At 48.9% G+C, this 22,568-nt stretch overlaps 2 protein-coding genes and 1 pseudogene across 3 annotated transcripts; 1 reads left to right on the top strand and 2 right to left on the bottom strand.

Moving 5' to 3' along the window:
• Positions 1–1,369: 1,369 nt before the first annotated feature.
• On the top strand, positions 1,370–9,224 carry LOC130529891 (amphoterin-induced protein 3-like; annotated as a pseudogene).
• Positions 9,177–19,237, bottom strand: tasorb (transcription activation suppressor b). 2 transcript variants are annotated; one of them, XM_057040560.1, is made up of 23 exons: positions 18,846–19,237; positions 17,828–17,973; positions 17,654–17,746; positions 17,497–17,569; positions 17,280–17,371; positions 17,058–17,192; positions 16,837–16,961; positions 16,713–16,744; positions 16,374–16,479; positions 16,086–16,189; positions 15,886–15,995; positions 15,351–15,423; positions 15,159–15,233; positions 14,127–14,936; positions 13,641–13,933; positions 13,445–13,547; positions 12,499–13,355; positions 12,114–12,236; positions 11,846–12,005; positions 11,655–11,763; positions 11,389–11,567; positions 11,073–11,207; positions 9,177–10,884 (listed from the first exon to the last, which is right to left on the bottom strand). In XM_057040560.1, exons 1-23 carry the CDS (start codon positions 19,126–19,128, stop codon positions 9,650–9,652), a joined length of 5,451 nt encoding a protein of 1,816 aa, XP_056896540.1. In that variant the 5' UTR covers positions 19,129–19,237; the 3' UTR covers positions 9,177–9,649. The 2 variants fall into 2 exon arrangements, with proteins under 2 accessions (XP_056896540.1, XP_056896541.1); XM_057040561.1 differs by having other exon boundaries at positions 9,177–10,881.
• Positions 19,238–19,451: 214 nt separating this feature from the next.
• On the bottom strand, positions 19,452–22,535 carry asb14b (ankyrin repeat and SOCS box containing 14b). Its single transcript, XM_057040783.1, has 10 exons — positions 22,380–22,535; positions 22,036–22,160; positions 21,921–21,973; positions 21,717–21,848; positions 21,493–21,651; positions 21,180–21,425; positions 20,929–21,097; positions 20,300–20,834; positions 20,073–20,226; positions 19,452–19,991 (listed from the first exon to the last, which is right to left on the bottom strand). Exons 1-10 carry the CDS (start codon positions 22,398–22,400, stop codon positions 19,825–19,827), a joined length of 1,761 nt encoding a protein of 586 aa, XP_056896763.1. The 5' UTR covers positions 22,401–22,535; the 3' UTR covers positions 19,452–19,824.
• Between the last annotated feature and the right edge of the window lie 33 nt (positions 22,536–22,568).

Below are 22,568 nucleotides of genomic sequence, written 5' to 3'. Positions count from 1 at the left end.
CCTTTGCAGCAGATGGTAAACTGAAAATCTCTCTCTGCCAGAGGAGGCGTTTGCCAGGGTCAGGGTTTAAGCCCAGAGGTCCTCGCCGGACCTGGCTGATTTGACAGGACTGTTACACATGCACAAGACTAATCAAATACGCAGCAGAGATGGAGGGCTGGATTAGCAAAGCAGCTTGAAACAAAGAGACTGATGAGATCGGGGGTTTGACAGAGGAGCAGGACGAGCTGCCTGACAACAGAGATGCCGAGCCAGAGATAAAAAGGCAAAGGTGTTGATAATGACATTCCAGAGGACCACGCCTCGATGAACCTCGCGATTATCGTCATATAATGAGAGACGTTTGTCAGGAAAAGGCAACAATAATGGTGCGATGCTGAATGCCAGCAGGTCTGCAGGCACAAGTGAATTATTATTTTCGCCTTGTTTACCTGCTCATGTTCTGATTGAATCGGTGTCTCGGGATGACAAATGGTTGCACTTGAAAATGACGAGTCATCTACGGAAAGGTCAATACTGAAAAAGGTGGAAAGCACTGAAACGGGCAGGTCGAGGCAGCAACCAGGGAACGGATCCATTTGATTAACTAGAGGAAACATCTCTCATCTTACTTGCAGGCGTTTAGCTCTAAACAAAGGGGGCACTGGCATCATGTTGTTAAGATAACACGCCTTATTTAAATGTGCCATATGCTCCGAATCCTCCGATCGTACCAGGGAATCATTGCAGCTTATGCAGATGAGGATGATGCTTTATGGGGTTCCTGTGATCCATTTATAACTGTAAACGACGCACGTGACGGTAGCAAGCATTTGTTACATAACACCCTAAAACAATCTGTGCAACATAAATATGTCAAGATATTCTGGCAAACGTTTTTTTTCTTATTCTTATTTTTCATGAGGGCAAGGGTTTAATATCCAAGAAAATTAGATCAATCACTCGGAGGCCATTGGAGCAAAGATGTAATTCAAGCTCTGTTTACAAGAAAGCGCCTGGTTAGAATTCTGTTCCTGACATATCTTAAACCAATATGTGGGTGTTTGTATTTTTCACATGATGAGTAGCCTCGGGATGAGATTGTGTGCCATGTCGCGGCGCCAAAGCATTTGCATGTTAACAAAAAGGCGTCCAAGAATCCTGTCTTCCTCTCGTTAAAATCCCCCAAACGCTGAAAGTGATCGCGGTTGAGCTGCGCACCTCACCGACCGCCTTCAGGTTTCTGCACCCTACAATGGAATTTGCACCTTTTTGAGAAGCGAAGCCGCCCAGCCAACGCGGACCCAGAATAGGCGTTGTGCTCTGCAGCGTCTGTGGAAGTCACTCAGAGCCCCCGCCACTCGTGGAGAGCGGTCTGATGGCTGGGGGCGTCGCCGTGTGGAGGCGGCTGCTGGCAGTTACGCCGACGTAATTCGCTGTGACAGAAATCAGAGCTGTCAGGACCAGCAAGACCAAACGGCGTGGACAGCACATATGCAGTCAAACGCACAGCCGAGGGGAAGGAGGGATGTCAGCGATGGGGAGGCGGGGGGGGGGGGGTGCGTCAGCATGCGCGGAGGGCACAGGGACAACAACATCTGTCCAGTCACAACAATGACCATTTAAGGCAGCTGTGCCAGCGAGACATCGAGAGGGAAATATTTCCATACTTGTGAAACCCGAGCTGCTCAATCAGCAGAAGGCTGCAGTCGCGCTGCACAATTGTCACAATCGTGAGACAATCTGACACAAACGTGAACACCGACTCCAGCGCAGAGCCACAGGAGCCAGGAAAGGAAGCTCAGAAATCAATCAGACGGGCCGCTGGGTGCAAGGACGTCTCCACAAATTCACCATCTGGGACGGATGCAGAGGAGGAAGCAGCGGGGAAGAGGGCAGAGACATTCAGACACAGGTGGAGGACATTGGACACAAACGCACAAGACAAAGCCCATTCAAAGGCCAGGTCAGGGTTCACCGACCTCCCTAAAGTGGGTGGAAATATGAAGTGGGGAGCATCCTGGAAAAGACTCGTATCCCAAAAAGAGGCGACAGTATAAAAGCTCAAAAAGCTTCTTGAGATTCCAAAAGCTGGGTGATACCTGTTTTTTTTTATTTCCCAGAGAAATCCCAGCAGCTTCAAAAACACCGCGAATCACAGGGGATTTGGAAGCTGCTTCAGTCGGTACAACACCGACTGAAGTGGGAGCAGGAAGAATGAAATAAACATTAAGGAATGAAATATGTAAACATATTGATAAGCACTAATGCATGATGCATGCAACATCAGATGGAGGAACGTACGCGTTCCACATTAACCGCCTGTCAGGAATGTTCCTGCGCGGGTCATGAAATGAACTACATTTAATGTGCTTGTTTCTCTTTTGAACCCTAATGTTTACCTATTTTAAGCTGCATAATGGAAGCCCAGAGTCTGACCCATGGCCCAGCAACAGTGGCAGGAAACACTTCCCTTTAACAGGAAGAAACCTGGAGCAGGAAAAGAGACAGATGGAACACGAAACACACCAGGAGAACCTGAGCAAGGAGACAAACCCACCAAAAATAAAAAAATAAAGACAAAAAAACACAAGCTGCCTGCCTAAAAGGCACTTCTGGGATTATGGGGGAAAGGTTATCTGATAATACATGTAATATTGATGAGGACATTTGTTTGGTAAGCAATATGGCTAAAGCTTTCACAGCATGTGATAATAATAGAACGCAGCGAGAAAACTGATACTGGGTATTGATGAAAGGGGGGGAAAGAAAGATGGGGAGCAGGAAGGGCACCCACCAGCATCATTACTTAATGATGAGGGAGGGAGACACGAGGCTGGTCTCTAAATGACACATCGGAGGAGGAGGGGATTGTGGGGGATTAAGGGAGCTCTGTGCCGTTTGTTATATGCTGCAAAGCACTGCAGGATGTTTGCTGAGTGACAGTCTCATTTGAGGAGAGGGGAAAGAGAGAGACCCAAACCTGGCTGGAGAGGAGACCTCCTGGGGCAGATCTCGGTGGAAGATAGGCATTAGTCTGAAGGGACGGAACTTTCAACGTGGGGGGAAAAAAGGAAGAGGAAAGTTGGGAGCTTTGCGGAGACACTGAGAAATGAACTGTGGATTTGGGTTCTGGGAGCTCTTCTTCACTTAAACGGGAGAACGGGATTAACCGAGTGAGGAGAATCAAGCGTCTTGGAGCGGCGGGATGTTTTCTCCCCCTTGAACCTCATCCAGGTTTAGCAACCAGCAGCAGGAAATCTGGAATCGATTTGTGACGGCTGTCACCAGCACACCAGGTACGGACCCTGACGGAATGACTTTTAAGGTGAATTATCTCCTTATTCATCTAAAGTTCCCTTTTTGGTGTCATTCGTCCTTTACATTTAAACTCAAATTAGAAAGTACAAATCAAGTGTCAAACGTAATTTAGCTTTCCTTTCTTCTTTTATTTGCTTTGATCTGTTGTTCTTGTCGTCTCCGGATTATCTGCCGAGGACAGCTGGACTGATTGGAAACCTTAAAGGATCTGACATCTGGAATCATGACCCGTGAGCGACATCTGAGCTCAGTCCTGGCGCTGCTCTGCCTCCTCCCGGGCACCGAGCTGACCTGTCCCTCCATGTGTCTGTGCGTGTCCGACGCCGTCAGCTGCAGCTCCAGCGGGCTGTCCAAGCCGCCGCGCCTCCTGCCCCCCTACTCCGTCACCCTTGACCTCAGCCACAACCAACTGTCCTGGCTGCGTCAGGGCAGCTTCGCCAAGCTTCCCAGGCTGGAAAACCTCAGGATGGCCCATAATATGCTCAGCTCTTTGGAATATGGGGTCTTTGACAACGTCTCCAGCATCCGGATTCTGGACTTGTCCTCGAACAAGCTCCAAGTGGTGGAGCAGCACTACTTCCAGGGGCTGTGGCGGCTGGAGGAACTGATCCTTTTCAACAATAAGATCACGCGGGTGGAGGCGGGCACCCTGATTGGCCTCAGCAGCTTGAAAAAGGCCTACTTCAGCCTCAACCAGCTCACACACTTCCCTTTCTTCTCCATCCAAGACCACAGCCATCCCTTTCTCACCATGCTGGACCTCTCATCCAACCGTATGACTCGGCTGCCGTGGGAGGACGTGAAGGCTTTGCCAGGTCTGGTGCAGCGGGGGCTCTTCCTCCACAACAATTCGCTCATCTGTGACTGCTCCATGTACAGCGTGTTCTGGCACTGGGATCTGAGGGGTTACGACTCCCTGAAGGACTTTTCGGACGAGCACACCTGTAGCATCTCTGGGGAGCCTCGGTCGTCCATCCGCTTTCTGCGACAAAACCGCTTCTTTTCCAATTGCACGGTGGAAAAAGCGGTCTCAGAACCGGTGACCGTGCTCTTCTCAAACGTGCTGGTTCCAGAGGGGGAAACGGTGCGTCTCGACTGCCAAACGTCCTTGACTGGCAAAGACCTTTCGTTCACGTGGTTCTCGCCCGGCAGGGGGTACGTAACCCAGAGCATTTTAAATGACACGCTAATTAGCCTGTTTGCTAATGGGACTTTGGAGATTCTGGCAGCCAAGGTCAATGACACAGGTCCGTACGTGTGCACAGCTCTGGATATTAAACAAGGGCTGAATGCAACCCGCGAGGTGAATGTGACTGTGGTGCTGCCCACGGCGGAGTCCTTCACACACGGGCTACACCACGCTGCTCGGCTGCGTGGTGACCATGGTCGTCATCCTCGTGTACCTCTATCTGACCCCGTGCCGATGCAGCTGCTGCAAACAACCCAAACCGGTCATCCCCATCGTGACCTACGACCCCAGCACCCTCACCTCTGTTTTCTGCCCCTCCCCGAGAGACCCGCACAAACTCCATGTCGACAAACACGTGGCGTTCGTGGATCCGATGGCAAGCGAAGTTGGAACACAGTGGATCCCCGAGAGTTGACCGTGAATACTTTCCCTTATCGAGGAGCAGACAAAAGGCTCTCTGGGCAATGGAGACACCTCAGTCAGGAAATAGCAGGAATGGGGACATCTACGCAACAAAACAGAGCACCACGTCTCCCTCCAGCTGAAAGGCCTCTTCAACCTCACCGACATTCCCTTTTATGATTCCGTCCTCCATCTTAAGGTTTGCTAGCAATGAAATTTGGGGTTGGTTTGTTGACCTTGTGCTCTGGCATTTTTAAATAACAGCAGAGCAGGCATCAAAAGACACCACAAAAACCTGTCAGTTCTTTTAAGCTACCTTTTTAATTTGCTGTTTCCGTGGAAGAGCGAACTCTTCCCACATCGACAGACAGAGAAGAGCTTTCGATAAAGAAAACCCTTCATGTGAGGTATTTAACGAGGATTAAAGGCACCGGAAAACTGCTGTATGTGACAAACCCTCAGGAAGAACCCCAGCCTGCCTCCCATTTGAGTTTAGATGCGACATATTTAGCCCGACAGCCGCATCGCCGCACCAGCCCATGATGAATTTAATATACGGCTCGTTACCGTAAATGTAGAGCAGATAAATCTCTATCCATCTACCGAAGCCTCAAAGATTCAGTCGCTTCAGACGCAGCGCTTGTGCTGGTACAGTTCAGAAAGCAATTCCAGCAAATCCGTTATGGTCACATGAAAAACAAGAGGGACTTAAGGTACAGCGGCCAGATCGATCGGCGCTTTTGTGTGGATCTCGCGGCTTTAGGCGAACGCTGGAAACTCTTATCTGACACGAAACAGAGGTGCATCCTGCAGTGATCCATCATACAAATACAAATCTCACCTACCTGTTGCATTAATCTGCCGCCCTGCAATAATGGCTCGTTATCTACGCTCCCGGTTATCGGGCAAAAAACTGAACTCCAGCCATGGGGAGAGTCAACACAGGGACCGGGAGGGAAAAAAGAAACGGCAAACAGCAGTTGGACGACCCTTCAGAGGCGACATCCCTCTAATCAACCCGGCACTTTGAACGCCGCCACAACAAGAACCACAGCAGCAGAAGGCTTCTGACACGAAGCCCGACACTTTGCAGAGGCTTGTTTTGTTGTTTTCTAATGTGTTTGTAGCCTAACGCGCCTCAAATGACAGAGTCACACACAGCCGGCACTCACACGATAGATGTTGGATGGCGGTGGGCGCGGATCGCCCCGGGAAAAAGACAGAAAGGAAACAAGATGTCGATGGCGCCAAAGACTAAAGGCAGCACATGGGTGCTGGAGGATGAAGGGATATTTAAAATGTGTTGAGTCAAGCAGAACCCTCAGAGGAAGCAAATCAATTCCTTTAAATCCGCACATCCATAATGTTGCGAGACTGTAGTTTAATCTCAACACAAACACTTGGAGGGAACACGGATTGCACTGATATCGACTGGGATTAGGTGTAATCCTGCGTATAATGTCAAAGAGAAGTTGTCAGTATAAGCGCGCATCTTACAAAGAACAGCATGTTGTTAGAGGAGGGAACTTTGATTACTTCCAAATCCTTAATTAAAATAATAAAAGAGCCCCACCCCACCCCCAGGCCAGTGGTGCTGTCAATTTATAGGGCAAAAAGTAAAGGCGAAGAAATCTAAAATCAATCAGCAAAAAGGCTTGAAAGTGTTATAGAATCATCACTTCAAACTCTCGAGGATTAAGTTGAAAAAGAAAAGAAAGATCTCCCGACCACGGGGGCGCTGCGCCGCCCCGTTCAATCACCACGCCGCCGAATCGTGACATTTAGCAAATTCAAAAGCACTTTCAAAATCCCGGACGCGGATTGCGTAACGAGCGCACATGGAACCCGCACGACTCCGAGTGCAGAACGCAGCGTGACGGGGCGAGGTCGGGTCGGAGCAGATTAGTTCTGGGATAAAAACCAGGTGCTTTGTCAATCCCAGTATTTTTTAATCCCTCTAATCTGGTTCTGCTCCCTGACACAGAGGCCACCGCTGGGTTAGGATTTATTGTTTCGGATATGATAAGCAGGCAGGTCGGAACAAAAGAGGACACGATGTGAGGGCTTTCTAATTTCACACAAGGTCCACAGGTGACCCCCTCCCTCCCATTATGCAAGCACACGCTGATTTTTTGGGAATAAAGCCGAGTGCAAGCGAAGCTGGAGAGAGTGGATTTAGTATCCCGGAGCCATTTGGGCACCTGGGATTTCATTTTAAACTTATGAGAGCAAATACTCCACTGGTAATGGAAGGGGGGCGTGCACACACACACACACACACACACACACCATCAATGACGGTTTGCCAGAAACATTTCTGACAAATGGAAACGTCTGTAATGCAATATATTAAATCAAACACGGACGCCTCCATACTCCATTTTGTAGCTTCATGTATTACCAGCTCCATAATTACAATTGAAACTAATATCTGAACCCGGGTGCAAATGATTCGTAGCTGCTCGCACGGATCACCCGCATTTAAAGAGAAGCCCCTGGGTGATTTTTAAGGCTCCGCCAGGCTGCAGTTGGGGCGTGCGCTTCCCTTTTCACGTGCATTGTTTTCCCCAGTTCAGCTCGTCTCTGAGGGATTCCAAATCATCTTATTCCAGAATGTAATTACAGCAAAAGGAGGCTTTTTCTGTCAACGCAGGTCATTACTGAACTGTCAAAGCGATCATCCGCCTGCAGACGAGGCGCCCAGCTGTGGCAGATGCATGCGCACCTCTCATAAGGCTGCAGCTCACAATCCCAGCCCAGTGTCGCCAAAGCCACAACAGCCCTTATTTCATTCTAATTTGACTCTCCACTGGGAATATCAGCGGCCGCTCCATCACCGAGTCTTGTTTTTTGCTTTCAGAGATAGGCTGGTCTCTCTCTCTCTCTCTCACACACACACACACACAACTGAAATGAATGTGGACTGCAGCAACCAGACAACAGGCTGTTCATCATACCTGCACGTTGTAAATGAATCCAGGCTTTGTTGTCTGCTCACTGGATCCTGGCCCAATGGGCAACATTAACTGCTACACGTTAAAAACAGTATAAATCAAGTTTGATGTTTCCTTGTGCTATGATTTCTCTTCCCATGGCGACCTGTTGCCGTTTTGGTGTCCTCTTTGTTGATTTAATGTCATTTTTGTCCTCTTGAGCTGAACCCATCATGTCTCTGTTTCACCATTTGTCCATTAAAAGATGAACTCTGATGAAAAGCACGTCTGTGAATGGCAGCACACGGGCCTGAAACATCTCATCACGTCAGCGACGCGGTAGCCAGACCGAGCTAGTTCAGAGCGAAAATGCCCGCATGGCAACCATATCAATTATTCCTGGGTTATGAATTGTGAGTCGCTCCCTCGGCTTTTCCCTCTTAGCATCCCCATGAATCTCACACTGGTTGTTTGGACTGAGACGTTTCCAGTGATTACACACAGGCATGCGTGTTCTCATCAAGGCCAACCCCCCCCCACCTCTTCAATTTGATTCAAGTGCCACACTCAGGACACAAACTCAATGCCTCCAATTCTATGGCTGATAACTGCAGTGACACCTCATTATTCAAAATCTCGCTCAAATAATAGCAGCAGTTAAATCTGCTTTGAGCATTAAAAATGAAAATGTTCATTCTCCAGGAAAATTGTTTCTTGACATATATTTTATGAGCTCATCTTATTCATTTACTTTCGACGTGTGGGTGGTCACGCTTCCGAAGATGATTGATGGAGCAGCAGATCGGAGTTCTCACCTAAATGACGGCCTCGTTTTTAATCGTTGTCCTACAATACTTTGGATAAAAAGTTCTAACAGGGAATAGATTATGCATTTGGAAACATTAGATAATCTTAATCTGAAATCTGAGATGTCATCAGGAAATATTTTTTATCAACAAAATATTTTTTAAATTTAGATGAATATTGTTGTTCGGATCATTCTGTACCGCCTTAGATGCCACTAATTTAAGTCCCCAGTTGTACTGGAAATCTCCCAGTTTGTTTTAATGGAAACAGCGCCCTCTGGCGTTTCCCCAGGACAGAGCTGATGATGACTAAAACAGCCTCTTACCTTCTCCTTGTGATCAAGCGGTGGGGTGGGGTGGGGTGGGGTGGGGTGGGGGAGCTTGAGCGCTCAGCATGGGGCCTTTTCCTGTGACTGTTCACCCTGCTTCAACAGAATTTCTGTCAAAAAAGTAAAGAAAGGCAGAACTTTACATCTCAGGCTTGCTCCAAACATGACAGAAATTTGTTCTTGTGGGTCTTGAGTTAAAGGAAGGTAAACACATGGGTTTTGTTTTTAAAGCCTTTGTTTGACATGATCATCAAACTGAAATGTTTTATTTCAATAGAATTTAGGACAAATATGTAAAATAAAAAAAAACAAACACCAAAAGTGACATTTTCACTGATTTCTTAAAAAATACCAGCCTTTCCCCTTGTTCACAAACCATTTAATTCGTAGGCAAACAGAAGCAATTGTGATAGAATCCAAGAAAGTGAAGGCCATACACGTTTCCTGGCAAATATAAATATAGTGGTTTGAGAGGGGTCTCAAATAGCTCACATGTAAAGAGTGTACATAACAGTTCACACGTCAGCAGGACACTCGGCACTGCCTTTATTAAGTACATTTTTATTCAATGTAGAAAACTCAGATCTGTATTTACTGATTTAGTTCAATGCTTTTGACAAACAAATATATACATTCTGCCAGCTCATTAAGTCTCTGGTGTATGGCATTGCGTTGCCCCACATCGATTGTCTATTCAGGAGCATAGTTGTGAGAATATGAATAGTAATTCTGCGGTTGGCCTCTGCCTCCTGGGTAACCCCAAGAACAGGGCCCACTTCCGTTCCCTCCCCCCCGATCGTGTCCTCTTCCCGGCCGAGGCCAAATTCCTAACGGGAGGAGTCCCCTCCCTCGAAAGTTACCAGGACCCATGCCGCCACGCAGGGGACCGTGATTCATCTGTCCAGGGATGCCTCCTGTAGTGCTGAAACCCATGCCACTCATGGGATGTGGAGGCATTTTAGGTCTGACGAGTGAGCCCCCCCTGCTGGCCACTGCAGGGACTGCTACAGTAGCTCCAAGGGTGTCAGTGCAATCCATGTGAGTCCTCGCCACTTGACTAGATGGAGTGTTACCTCTAATGGGCTCTCCAGTTGTGGGGAGTGTATTTGGGTCAACTGGGCCAGATGCGACCACACCCTGGTTGCTAGCAGTCTCACAGGTAGTGGTCCCTGACGCCCCCCACGTACCCTCCCCAGGTCCACAGGGTGTCCTTTCCTGCTTTACGGGAAGTGCACTCACTTTTTTAATAATTCCAGCCTTAAAACCTGGCTGGGCTGAGTCATTCTGGTCTGCATAGGGCAGGGAAGCATTGTGAGGGGACGTCCCAGCAGCCCCGGCTCCTCCGGTGTCTGAGCCATAGACGTGACCCTGCAGCATGAGGTGAGGAGGAGGAGGCGGTTTGACCTCCAAGGGCAGGGAAGCCAGGTTGACTAGAGGTCCTGCTTTAGCTATCACAGATGCAGTTGGGACTGGGGCAGGTGCAGTGATTGGCCGGTGGTATTCCTGTTCATGTGAGCTGTTGCAGGGTGAGGAAGGGTATGCAGGAGAGGCTGGAAAGCCAGAAGAGCCAGTGTAAGATGACCAGGAAGCTGAAGGATACAAGAAGCTTTGGTGGGGATTTACAGAAAAACCACCCGGCGATAAGCTACCGATGTCCGTAGAGCCAATTCCAAGCTGGTTGGTGGCTTTAAACTGGGAGATGGCCGTTTTGAGAGCGTTTAAATCAGACAGTGTTGGCGCCGTCTCGGGGGTGGTCTGCTTATCTGGGAGGGGAGGACGAAACTGGTCCACGTCCGGTGGAGGTGGCAGCGGAGACTTCCCCTCATCACCTTTCTCCTTCTGCTCCAAGGGGTCTGATTTGGTGGGCCCCTCGCCGTCATCAGAGTCTAATGACATGTCCTCTTCTACACACTCATCATTTACTACTGGGACAGCCAGACAAAGCAAAGGAGGAAAAGAGAGAGACAAATGCAGTTTATCAAACAAATTGTGCAGTTCTGTGGGCTGTATTGAGATGCACCTGATGAGATAATAATGCAGAGCAGAAGAAAAATTGCATCAAATCTAATTGTTTTGCTGTTTTTCCCGTGTTCCTGCTGTGGACGTTACTCACCAGTAGAGGGCGGTGTGGGAAGCTCATTCTGATTGATGGACCCAATTAGACTGTGAAAGCCACTCATGACGTCATCAATGCTGCCGATCACAATTCCATTTCTGGAGTATTGAAGGAACATTTCAAACGGCCTCTCTAAGAAAAAAACATAAAAAAACTCAGAACAAGGAAACATTCGGGGGAAAAGATTCAAAAGTACAATATCTGGACCCACGGTCTTGCCGTAGATTGTCACTGTTCTTTCATTTATGATGTAGTTTTAACATTTTTGCCTTTAGGGTTTTTTGGTCAAATCGGCAGGTTTTAATGTCAGTACCTGTGAGGAAAATAAGGTGCCGCTGCTGCGTGTGCTGAGCCTGGAGCTTGATTAGGCATTCCAGATCTGGAGCCTGTCGTGATTGGGTGTCACATTCGTGATAAGGGAGGAACTCTACGAGGTGCTTCTTCTGGTAGGCTGTGAGGAGGTTGAGCAGTCCCATGGCGTTGGTGTTTAACCTTCAAGTGAATCGCAGAAAAGATGCGATTTAGTGTTGATGCGCAGATGATGATAATCAGGCCGAGTAAACCTTCCAAAGTTCTAACCTTCCCAATTCCTTCAGCTTCTTCTGGGACTTGCAGTGCACCTTCCAGTGCCAGGGGTGTTCAGGGGTGCTCTGCTCCTCCAGGAATTTCAGCAGCCCCTGCAAACGTTCTGGACAGAACAAGCGGCACAATTTGAGTATCAACGATTATATTTCCATAAAGGTGCCTCTTTTAAACGAGGTTCAACATACCCTGTGTTATGAGATCAGGATTCAGGACAAACTCATCCGACACGATGAAGCCTCCAGACACAAAAAGCTCGTTGTACGTGTGGTTTTTGACGTCGTCCAGACTGTCAACTCCAGCAAAGCTCACCGAAGGCAACTTCTTCAAAGACACCAGAGCTGGGATCTGCAGGATGACATTCCTTTTAGACGGAGAAATTTCTTATACAGGTTTTGTTGGATACTCCAGGGATCCGATGGTATAATTTAAGGGCAATAAAAAGGGTCCCATTACCTTGTGCACGTGCGCAGCGATGTCCTCATTCCTAATGATGATTAGAAGCTTGTCCAAACTGCTGCTGTTCTCTAGAAACGTCTGCGGGCTGCACTCACTGTTGCCAAGACTTTTCAAGTACTCCTTTGTGACAAACCGGAAAGAGGTAATAGTTAGCGACAGACAGCTGAGGGTGTCCTTTTGTCTCAGTGGCTCGCTGCTGACTGACGGATACAGAGATGAGGAATACATGACACAAAGAGTGTGTGCAGCTTTGCACATTCCCAGCGCAGAGCCACGTTTTTCCACTTGTGCCTGGACGCAAGCACAACTTCAGAAAACCTCTGGAGGGAGAATTTTTGCTCCTTAAATGTAAAATGAAAAGGAAGAACGTGGAGACTCTTACCTTGATATCCTTACAGACGTCGCTCTCCTCCCATTCGTCCCCAGAGTAGATGTAGAACTTGACTGTGTTCTTGGTTACGTCCTTAAAGATCTCCACCAGGCTGCTGAAAACCTCAGGCTTCAACTGACCGATGAGGCTGCCGGCCAGCAGACCGGAGCCGCTTCCCGAAGCGCTACACGAGTTTTGGCTTTTAGATTCTGAAATGTCTGGATGGACTTGAGAGGGCGAGTAGATCTCTCCCCCCGACTCTGCTGGAGGGGCTTCAGTTTTAGCCTTTGTGGATTTGGTTTCTTTAACAGGAGCCATCTTCCCACTGTGAGAGCAGGAGGCGCTCTTTGATACCAGCAGCTCTGCTTTTGCTTTAGAAGACTGATTTGGAGTGGATGGCGGCGTTGCCAGACTAGACGCTGTCAGCGGAGGACCCGGGGAGGTGACGCCGCTGGAGGTCGACAAGGGCGGGACTAACCTGTCCATCTTCTCACAGAGTGTTTTGACGTGGCCGTGACAGGGAACGGGGGAGACGTACGGGACAACAAACCCGGAGAAGCAGCTGTTGGGCAACCAGCCGTGGCGGGGAGTCAATCGTGGAGGGAGCTGCGATGCGTAGCTAATGTGGTGAGTCTGCATGATGTTTTTGATATCGGAGGTAAGACTGTACACTTCCTGGTTGAGAATGGTGTCCAAACTGATGGAGGGCCTGGAGGGAACATCCTCTATGGTTGCCAATGCGGATGGGGCAGCCACCTTTTTCACTTCCACGCCTGCAGGCATTTTTGGCTCTGGGTGGCCGTCAGATGCTGTCAAGACCTCAGGCGCCGGCGCCGGTTCTGACGTTGACTCTAGCTCATGTTCTCTCTCTGAAAACACAAAGGAAAACTGTCACAGTAATATCAAGTACTAAAAGCAGACATCCATGTATAATCGTATGATGGATGGTTGTAAATACCTTCATTCGCGGGGGTCACCCAGGGTGGGTCTTTGGAAGCGTGCTCAGGATGCTGTGGGGAGCCTGGACTAAAAGGACTCCCAGGACTACAGTCCATGTCCTCCTAAAACAAGAACAGGGTGTTGGTTTGCAGGTCTGCTAGACAGTTTCTATAATAGCAGAGCAGTAACCCTACGAGCACACGGGTTTATCTCACCTCAGTGTAGTTTGTTTGTGATACAAGCTCCTTTTGTTGCTTAAGATCTGGTTCAGAGTCCAACACCGAACCGGCTGAGGGCTTGTTCGTCTGGACAGGGAATGAGCCCTGAGAAACAGCTTTTTTCAGGGTGGTTAGGAGGATTTTGAGAAGGTGCTGAGTCTCGTTGACCGCTGTGGAGCCGTCGTTCCCGTGAGCCCTCAGGTCAGTGTCATAGATGCCCATGCTTTCCATCACAGCCGTCAGACTGTCCTTCTGTCCAATGTCCTCACCCAAATCATCTGCCTGTAGCCCTGGCAGGACACGCAAAGCCGATTAGACGCATCTACAACATTGGCGAATTAGCCAAAAAAGGCAAAAACTACATTCATTTAAAGGAAAGAAAATTGTTGCTCTGGTATATAAGAATATACATATACAGCAATAAAGGTGGCGACAGAAGATGGATCGGATCATTGAGAAGCACAGCGTTAGAGTTCTGCCCACCTCTACTGGATTCTCCGTTGCAAAGTGGATCTAGGCGTTTGTGTTTGTTGGCGCCGCCCTTCTCATCGCCTTCGTACTTCCTCTTTAGAATGTTTGTGTCCCAGGCTCCGTCCTCGCCCCTGTCCTTCCCAGGGTCCTTTACGAGCGCCTTCTTATGTTGCTGGATCAACTTGAGCAACTGTTTCATCTTGTCTTTGTCGTACTCGTTCTGGGACAGACGCAGCTTGGGAGGGGGCTGAGGCTGGGACTCTGTTTGGAACTGGGCCCCGTTAGATTGAGGCAACCTGGGCCTTTGTTTGCTGTTGTCCGGGGGCGTCTTCTCCTGGGTCGGTTTTTCCTGCTGCGGCCTCTCCTGGAGGACCCTGTCTGGGAGTCTGTCTCCCCTGTCCGAGCCCCCCCAGTCAGAAACGGGGCTGTATTCCACCGGTGCTGGAGCAGGCGTCGGTGCAGGCACTGGGTTCCTTAGTCTCTCTATGTTCTCCTTGACCTTGTTCAGAGGTAAAATGTAACTGGCAGGGTTGTGGATGTAAGCACGCAACACGGAATCCATGTTGAACTTGGGCCTCGGAATCTGGAGCGGGGAGGTCCTGTCGTCCATGGTATATTTGTAGTCTGGAAGAATGAAAGGCCGCACTGTGCCGGAGTCCATACGAGTTAGGTAATCGGTGGACTGGCGTTCCACCCCAGAACTCAAGTCCTTCCCCGGGTTGGGACGCAACTTGAACAAGGCGTAGTGCAGAGCAGGGATGAAGGGCTCCATGGAGGTCAGGACAGAAGGCTGGGGCTCCGCTGACTCACTCAGTCTTGATGCTACGACGCAGGACGTAAAGAAAAGAAAAGGAAGGTGTCATTTCAACAAAACGGCGCTTCTGTCCCCACAACAAAGACTTACTGTTATAACTAAATACATAATAATAGAAATCATGTCCCCGTACACTTAGCTTTCATAAGGAAACTGGAATGATTGGATCCAATCCCCAAACAGAGATGGAACCAGTCAGAAAGTGACGATGGACAGTGAATGATACTTACAGTACTTAACAACCATCCTTGACTCCTGGAAGATGAATAATGCTTGCAGGCTCTTCTCCAAACGCCCCCACCTCTCTACAAAACAAACAGCAACTTTTTTATATTTTACTTTCAAAAGGCTGAACTTCACCCAGGGGAGCGGGTAGGTGTTCAGCCAAGAGAAAGAGAAAATTAGGAAAAGCTCTGCACTACCTTTGGACTCAACCATCTGAGTTGAGGACAGCAGGAAGAGAAAGCCTCTGTCGTACAGGGACTTCACGAGCACCTAAAGGAGGAGCAGGGGCTGAGGTTAGCAACGCCACAAAGCTGCGTCCAAAAACACACTGCAGGACACGTCCATATTTATCAGCTGACAAGTCAGCTGATGCAATTTTATAGTTAGCGAGCTAAAACAGGAATAGATGATGCTTATAGAACTTCACTAATAATTGACTAAGTCGGGGATGTAGGTGAAAAGTCAATGCATATTTAACAGATAAAGCCGGATGCAAATCAAATACAATGAACAAGGGGACCGTTTTCAAATGTGAAAAAACAGAAATGAGATAACACAGCTCGTGCCATTTTCGAAAAATGTGACAAGATGCCTCAAGTATCATTGAATATTAACAGAGCTGGATAGAATTCTACAGCTAATCCAGCTTCTGTCGGTGATTCATTAAAGCTTTGGCGTTCCATTGGTTTGCAGCTGGTATCTAAAAACAAAATCAGCTACATGAGAGCTCACCATCCGATCCCTCTCCAGCTTGTTGACCAGCGCCGCCAGGCTGCCACTGGTCGGTTTGCCCTTCCCATCCACCACCTCAAACAGGCTGCAGGACATTCCGCATTTCATCACTGCAGCAGAACAAAGCCAGGTTGGAATACAAATCAGCCGTAAAACAGCATTTTCAGGTGGAGCTGCTTCCAAAGCTGTTCCGGACCGACCTTCCCGTGATGCGCTGTATGTGTCCCAGGAAAAAAGCACCGAGGGGATCTTTCGCTTCACCTGCTCCAGCTGCATGCCCTGAGTCACCTCCAGCTTCTCAGGTCTGCCAGGAAGCACAAGGATGTTTAAGCACAGAATTCCACGCACCTATTCTTCCTCTGACCCCAAAATGCTTCTCGTGGTGAACCTCGGCGTGTGTTGGCAACATCAGGCAGGGGGAAAGTGTAAAAGCGCGGAGGAAGTTTCCAGGTATCCAGATACAGACAGGAGAGAATGAGTTTACTCACAGTTTGAAAGGAAGGTAGGGGCGCGCGGAAGATCGTAAACAGATCGGGAACAACTCCTGGCCCTTGTTCACAAGTGGCCCGCTCCACACGGTGTAGCAGCTCTTCCCTGCAAATCCATCAACAGCTTCTTTCAAAGTCTGAGCCCAGCTGAGATCATGTGCAGTCTTGTGCAAGTAGCTACCAGCGAGTACGCTAATTAAAGTGCTGCCAATTGATTTTTGTTTTCACCTCCTGGGATGACGTGACCTTTACACATATTAGAGTTCTACAGACGGAGCATAAATCCTAATCAACACCCGTCCGCTATTGAGCCAATATAGTGGAAAGTCTGTTCTTTACCTCTGCTTGCTTCAGAGGGAAGCGTGTTAAACCTGTTGGGGAAAAGAAAAAGCAACGCTGACACATCTGGCACACCTGCGAAGGACCCGTTGCTGAATGTCTGAACTCCGTGATGTGACCATACCTGTGCGCCGTCATGGGAGCCGCTGCAGATTCCTTCCCCTTATACTGAAAGGAAACCACGGCGTAGGGACACAAGTGCCTCGGCCGGGCCTTGATCTCGTCAAAGGCAAACTCAAAAAAATATTGCTACGGAGACAGAGAGAGGACACATCCCGCCTGAGTAAACAACAACCAAACAGGAAGACTTTGATAACGGGGAAATGAGAGGGCGCCGGCGTCTACCTGCGTGAGCTCAAACGCTCTGTAGGACAGCGGAGAGGTGACCCTGTTGGCACTTTTGGACACGTGACTGTCAAACTTGGGTGAAGGTTCGATGGCGTTCTTAGGCATGTTCTCGTGGATGTGTTTGACGCGGCCCTGAGAAGCAGAAGAGCGATGAGCCGGATGCTCGAGGCGGGTTACTGTTCAGGCTGGATGACAAGCTAACACAGAACCTAGCCTCACCCTCATAACTTTAAAAACAATCATGTCTCCGTATGAGCCCACTTCAAAGGGATTGATTTGTAACAGATCGGAATATTTAGAGAGGTAAACACCTGCAAAAACAAAAAAATAAAGTGAGCCAAAGACAAAGAACTTCATGGTTGGACTCATCATTCCAGAAAGGTCCAAGAGTTAAGTCAGCGTTCACAGCAGACCCACCAAGCAGGTTTCAACTCACCCACTGACGGATTCCCTAATGTCGTTATCCTAGAATGTCCAACGGCCAGACCCTTTTCACAGATCCACTGGAGCTGCAGACGCCAGAGGAGAAACAAACCTTTAGAATCTCGCACGACAAAGCTGCAACAAATGGATCCCACAGTCTGGATCAGTACCTTGGATTTGTCAGGGTAGAGAAAGCAAAAGGACTCCGAGAGTTCTTGTTCGGTTCGCCCCTCCTGCTTCATCTCCCTTCGCTTCTCAATGAACTGACAGAGGAGTTCCACAGCAAGTGAGACACAACAATCAGGAGCTCGACAACACAAACAGCAGAACTCTGAGGACCCAACCTCCTTCTCCAGGAGCTCGTTGCGGATGAGCCTGGCCTTGCAGTAGGTGAAGGTCCCTCGTGACGATGAGTCCAAGTAGCACGAAGACACAATCTTCACCAGGTCCTCAAACTCCCGACTGTCAGGGGGCAAAAAGTTATACAGTCCTGGAAAGGAAACAGGGGAGGATCAGAAGCCGGTCTCCAGCAGAGGTCCGTGCCTTAAAAGCATCCCGCCACGAGAAAACTCAAGTCGCTGATAAATGTGTTTGGAATTTCACGACAGCCAGCGAAAATTGAATGCATCACCAATGGGCTGCAGCTGTCTGGATTAGGTTTACATTAACGTCCATCCACACATCCAAAAGTTCCACCCTGCCTGCATCATCAGCCTCAATCTGCAGCGCTACCATTGACAAACATCCTCCAAAAGGAGGATGATAGCATAACAATGCCCGCGGAGCAACGTTTCAACGGCTTAAGGTGCTGAAGCGGTCTTTAAAAAGTCCCACGAACTTCAGGAAACTTTACACAAGCTTTGGGAAACATGCTGAACAAGATCAGCAAGGGTGACGTGCAGGCAGAGCTACTCGGGATTATTTTAATGGGTGAAAACAGTGCAGGCAGGCAGACTGGGGGGGTGACACCTGCCCTTCATTGAGGTCAATCGGACCCCACAAGCCAGCAAACCAGTCATGACAGCAGCACCATTACATTACAATCTAACAGTGTTTCCACTGACAGGTGAAGAACCCCAAACACTGGAATTTAAAATGACCAGTGCACACAGGCTCCAGGCACCTGGACTGGAGCTGTTAGCTGCCTTCCTACCAAACACTGGCTCACAGCCGGGCTGTGTGTCTGCTCCCTCCCGCAGAATCCAGCAGGACCACCGGGCTGCCAAAGAGCCTCATGTGTATCAATCTACACGTCCAATGTCAGGAAATCATCTGCTAAACTGGAGAAAAACTCGGGAAACTAGCAGGCTAGCAAGATGCAGCAGCACAATTATAAAAGACAGGCAGGCGATATGGCAGGACCTTTCCGCTCCCTCGTCTTCCTCGGGATTTGAAAGCTCGGTCTCTGGCCTGGCAGGAGAGACCCACTAACAGTCCGGGGGTCCACCTGCACGCTCCGGCGCCGCTCAGTGCCTTCTTGTTCGGGCATTACACCGTCTCCACATCCAGGCTGATCGCCATTTTGGTTGGCTGTGGCTGAGGTGGCGATGAAATTCCTCGGAGGTTCGCCACCCTCCGGCTGGAGATCGTCCGTCTCTGTGCATTCCGAGTGCTTCTTCCCCACCGCGCTGGGATTGTGGGCCATTTTCGGACGCCGCGCACGTAGTACGGGTGATGTAGCTGGAACGATTACGGCGGCGCTTCACACACACACTCCACTCCTCACCCAGCCTCCGCCATTGTGAAAATGACGTACGCGTTCTTCTCCACTACTGCAAAACGCTGCCGTCACTATGTTTACATGCGAGAAAATCCGCGCCCCCTAACGGCCGACTGGGGCACTGCACACGCTCGCTTTCAGGCTGCTGTCAAACCTGATGAAACGTATTTAATCTGATCTAACAGATTTAATTTGTGTCGCTCAAACTATTTCGGAAGTTCTTTTGTAAAAATAAACAACTACTTCAGTCCGTGACGTCACACAATTTAATTTCATTGTCATCAAAGTATATCTCATTGTCCAAAACGTGAATGATCTGTTTTTCATACATGCAAACGATGTGAATGTTTCAAAGGAAGCCAACATATCCCTTAAAAGCCCCATTTACAGTTTTTATAATAATAATGACGATGACACGGACACATAAATAGAGAACGCGAAAGACATTGTTTTCTTGAAATAACTAAATTAGCCACCAGATGGCGACAGAGTGGCTGAGCTCAGGGATGGGATAATAGGATAATAAAGCAAAAGCAAAATCAAAGGATTTAAATAGATAACAATCTTTTATTTAAATTGCCGCATTATCGGGAAAAAACAGCAAGTTTATCATCAACCTTTTCACATGCTGCCACGGCTGTAGACATCATACTCCTTGAAGCGTAGGTAATCTTTGAGACTGGCAGGTAGAGGAAGGAAGCTGATGAAAACTGGAGCTTTCAAGCGCAACTGACTGAGACGCTCCCTTATCCGCAGCCGACAAAGGTGTTTCAGGCTCCGTGCGTTTCCTGGGGTTGAATAAGGTGCTGGTTTTGACATACAGAAAGGGATGACTGCAGTTTTTCCTGACTGTACAAAACATGACTTACTTTGAATTTCACAGATCTCCAGCCACTGTTTCTGGTCTTCCAAGGTCTCCTTGAGTTTTGTGCAAAAGCAGACGTGGTCGGTGTAGTCAAGCATGATGCGCACCACCTGTGCTGATAAATGTGTGAGCCAGGACACTGTTATCACCTCGCAGAACTAGGAGGAAATAAAGAATAAAATGTTAAAGGTTGGTAAGAGGTTTGTTCCACTCAGATTAGCTTGGACTCACCACCATGTCTTTTATAATGGAGCTCATCCAAGGAGCATAGTCATGGGAGTTGTTACCATATGGACAGTCAAAGCAACGCTTCACGTCATATCCGTGGTTAAGGATCATCCGTAACATGACCTCATCCTTTAAGGCGTACTGCAACGCTGAGGGGAAATGGGTGGCGTTGACCCGAGAGTAGTAGTTCACATTTGCACCAGACTTGAGCAGCGTGTTGATCAGTTCATAGTTGCCCTGTCTGAGAGCCACCTGCAAACAGTTGATGGGATCCTGGTTCACCATGGCTCCGGCCTCCAGCAGCAGGCGGCTGCACTGCAGGTCGTTGTTGGCCACGGCGAAAAAGAGCGCGGACCTGCGCTCGTCATCGTAGTTACGGCGCACCCTCTGGTGAAGCATGAAGTTTGGATCGTAGCCGGCTTTTAGCAGCGCCTCCACGCAATGGGCATGCCCTCCAGCGGCAGCAGAATGGAGCGGACTCATCCCACTTTCCTTGACAGCACTGAGCTGGGTGACTGGGATGAGCTGCTCCAAAGCCCTGTCAGAAAGAAATCCTCATTTACCAACACACCACCTTGCTTCCAGTCACACACACGTGTAGAGAAGGTTGAACTTCATGACATAGTTCTCACAGTATGTGGCCATGGTAGGCCGCCCGGTGAATGGGCAGGTGCCCGCTGTAAATAGGGAGGTTGGGGTCTGCTCCATGGACCAGCAGCAGGGAGATTACATCCGGGTTTCCGGCTTCCGCTGCGTCAAACAAGACCGAGCCCGACTCTGACTCGGCCTCCACATGGGCCCCTTAAAATGAACAGATAACTTCCTGTGCAGTAGTGCTGGAGGCAGATATGTCTTGAACCCACACTGAACGTCTCTCTCGCACCTTTCTCTAGCAGGGCCTCCACTATGATCAGATGTCCGTTCTGTGCTGCCAGAGCCAGAGGAGTCTTCTTTTTGCTGTCACGTGCATTTGGGTCAGCGCCAGACTCCAAGAGCAAGTAGACGAAGTTCTCCAGGCCTAAAAATGCAGACTCGTGCAACGCTGTCCGGCTCAGTGGTCCTGTCTGGTTTACGTTGGCTCTATAGCGAAGCAACAGTGTGGCCAAGTCGTACTGATCATTCAGAATAGCTGCCAATAGAAACAAAGAATTTTAGATTGAGCGAGCTTCTCGGGGCGCAGTCAGGTGGGGCCGTACCTGCCACTAACGGCGAATCCTGCTCGTCATTCTGAAGATCTGGACTGGAGCCGTTCTGTAATAAAAACGTAGCGTTCTCTCGGAGCCCTCGAACCACAGCCAGAAAAAGGGGCGTCTCGCCGTTCAGAGTGCGACACTGGGCTGCACCTGGGGGTGAGGCTGCGAACCCAAGACAGATGTTAGGACCTTACGGGATCAGCCATGGCAGATGTGTTCCGAATAACCTGAGAAGATCATCTCGAGGATCTTTTTATCCTCTTGCACCGCAGCTTCGTGCAGCGGGATCCATCCGCGCTCATCCACTCTGGAATAGCTCTCTGGCTGCATCGCCAGTCTGTCCAGCGCCTCTTGATCACCTGAAAATCATGAAGATTATCTCGCACTGCAGGCAGTAACCTGCGGAACCTGATGAAGCTGCGTGAGTTTACCCTCTTGGATGGCTCTGAAAATCTCATCCGGGTCCACGTTGGGCTTGAGATCACTGTTGATATTAGAATAGTTTATGAAGTCAAAGGTTTGCACACCATTTTTTAAAGTTCTTACCTTGGACTCAGTTTCTTGAGCTTTCTGTACTGGATTAGACTTTGTTCGATTATATACTGTGTAGCCTCATCTTCATCAAAGTCATCCTCTGAGTGACAATAGTCATCCTCTGCCTCGGCCTGCATCTGTACGGTCAGTGGAGGTCAAATCAGGAGGGAATCTGGGAATTCAGTCATGGGGTAAACTAGACCGTTAAAATGTGGGACTCAGCAGTAGCGTGCACCAGTAGCCTTGAATGGAAAGTGTAAACATGCAATTATAGATGCCAAAATTAGGTTTCCAAATCAATGACAAACTTTTTTTTAAATAAGTGAAATGTTTTTTAACTGATATGGAAAACGTACCTCAGCCGATCCTGTGAGCATGGATCTAGGAGGTAACTGAGGTTTCTTTCCCAACAATTCCCCTCCAGCTGCCGGTCTCTGAGGTGATTAGAGTTGTTGTTGATCTTCAGGACAAATGAAGTGCTTTCTACACTTTCTACAGCGGCAAATCCAGTAGGTTCCTCAGCACCAGCACATACTGCAGCTATT

Source organism: Takifugu flavidus, chromosome 8 (genome assembly GCF_003711565.1).
Source record: "Takifugu flavidus isolate HTHZ2018 chromosome 8, ASM371156v2, whole genome shotgun sequence".
Taxonomy (NCBI): Eukaryota; Metazoa; Chordata; class Actinopteri; order Tetraodontiformes; family Tetraodontidae; genus Takifugu; species Takifugu flavidus.
This window is presented reverse-complemented; position numbering and strand designations above follow the sequence as displayed.

Excerpts from the sequence above, each read along its gene's own strand:
- tasorb (XM_057040560.1), bottom strand. The coding sequence starts at position 19,128 with ATGGCCCACAATCCCAGCGCGGTGGGGAAGAAGCACTCGGAATGCACA. Across the intron at positions 17,193-17,279 it reads TTGTTTTTAAAGTTATGAGG|GGCCGCGTCAAACACATCCA; the intron begins GTGAGGCTAGGT and ends TCTGCTTCTCAG. Across the intron at positions 11,568-11,654 it reads AAGCTGAAGGAATTGGGAAG|GTTAAACACCAACGCCATGG; the intron begins GTTAGAACTTTG and ends ATTCACTTGAAG.
- asb14b (XM_057040783.1), bottom strand. The coding sequence starts at position 22,400 with ATGCTCACAGGATCGGCTGAG. Across the intron at positions 21,849-21,920 it reads TTTCAGAGCCATCCAAGAGG|GTGATCAAGAGGCGCTGGAC; the intron begins GTAAACTCACGC and ends CATGATTTTCAG. Across the intron at positions 19,992-20,072 it reads GGAGATCTGTGAAATTCAAA|GAAACGCACGGAGCCTGAAA; the intron begins GTAAGTCATGTT and ends ATTCAACCCCAG.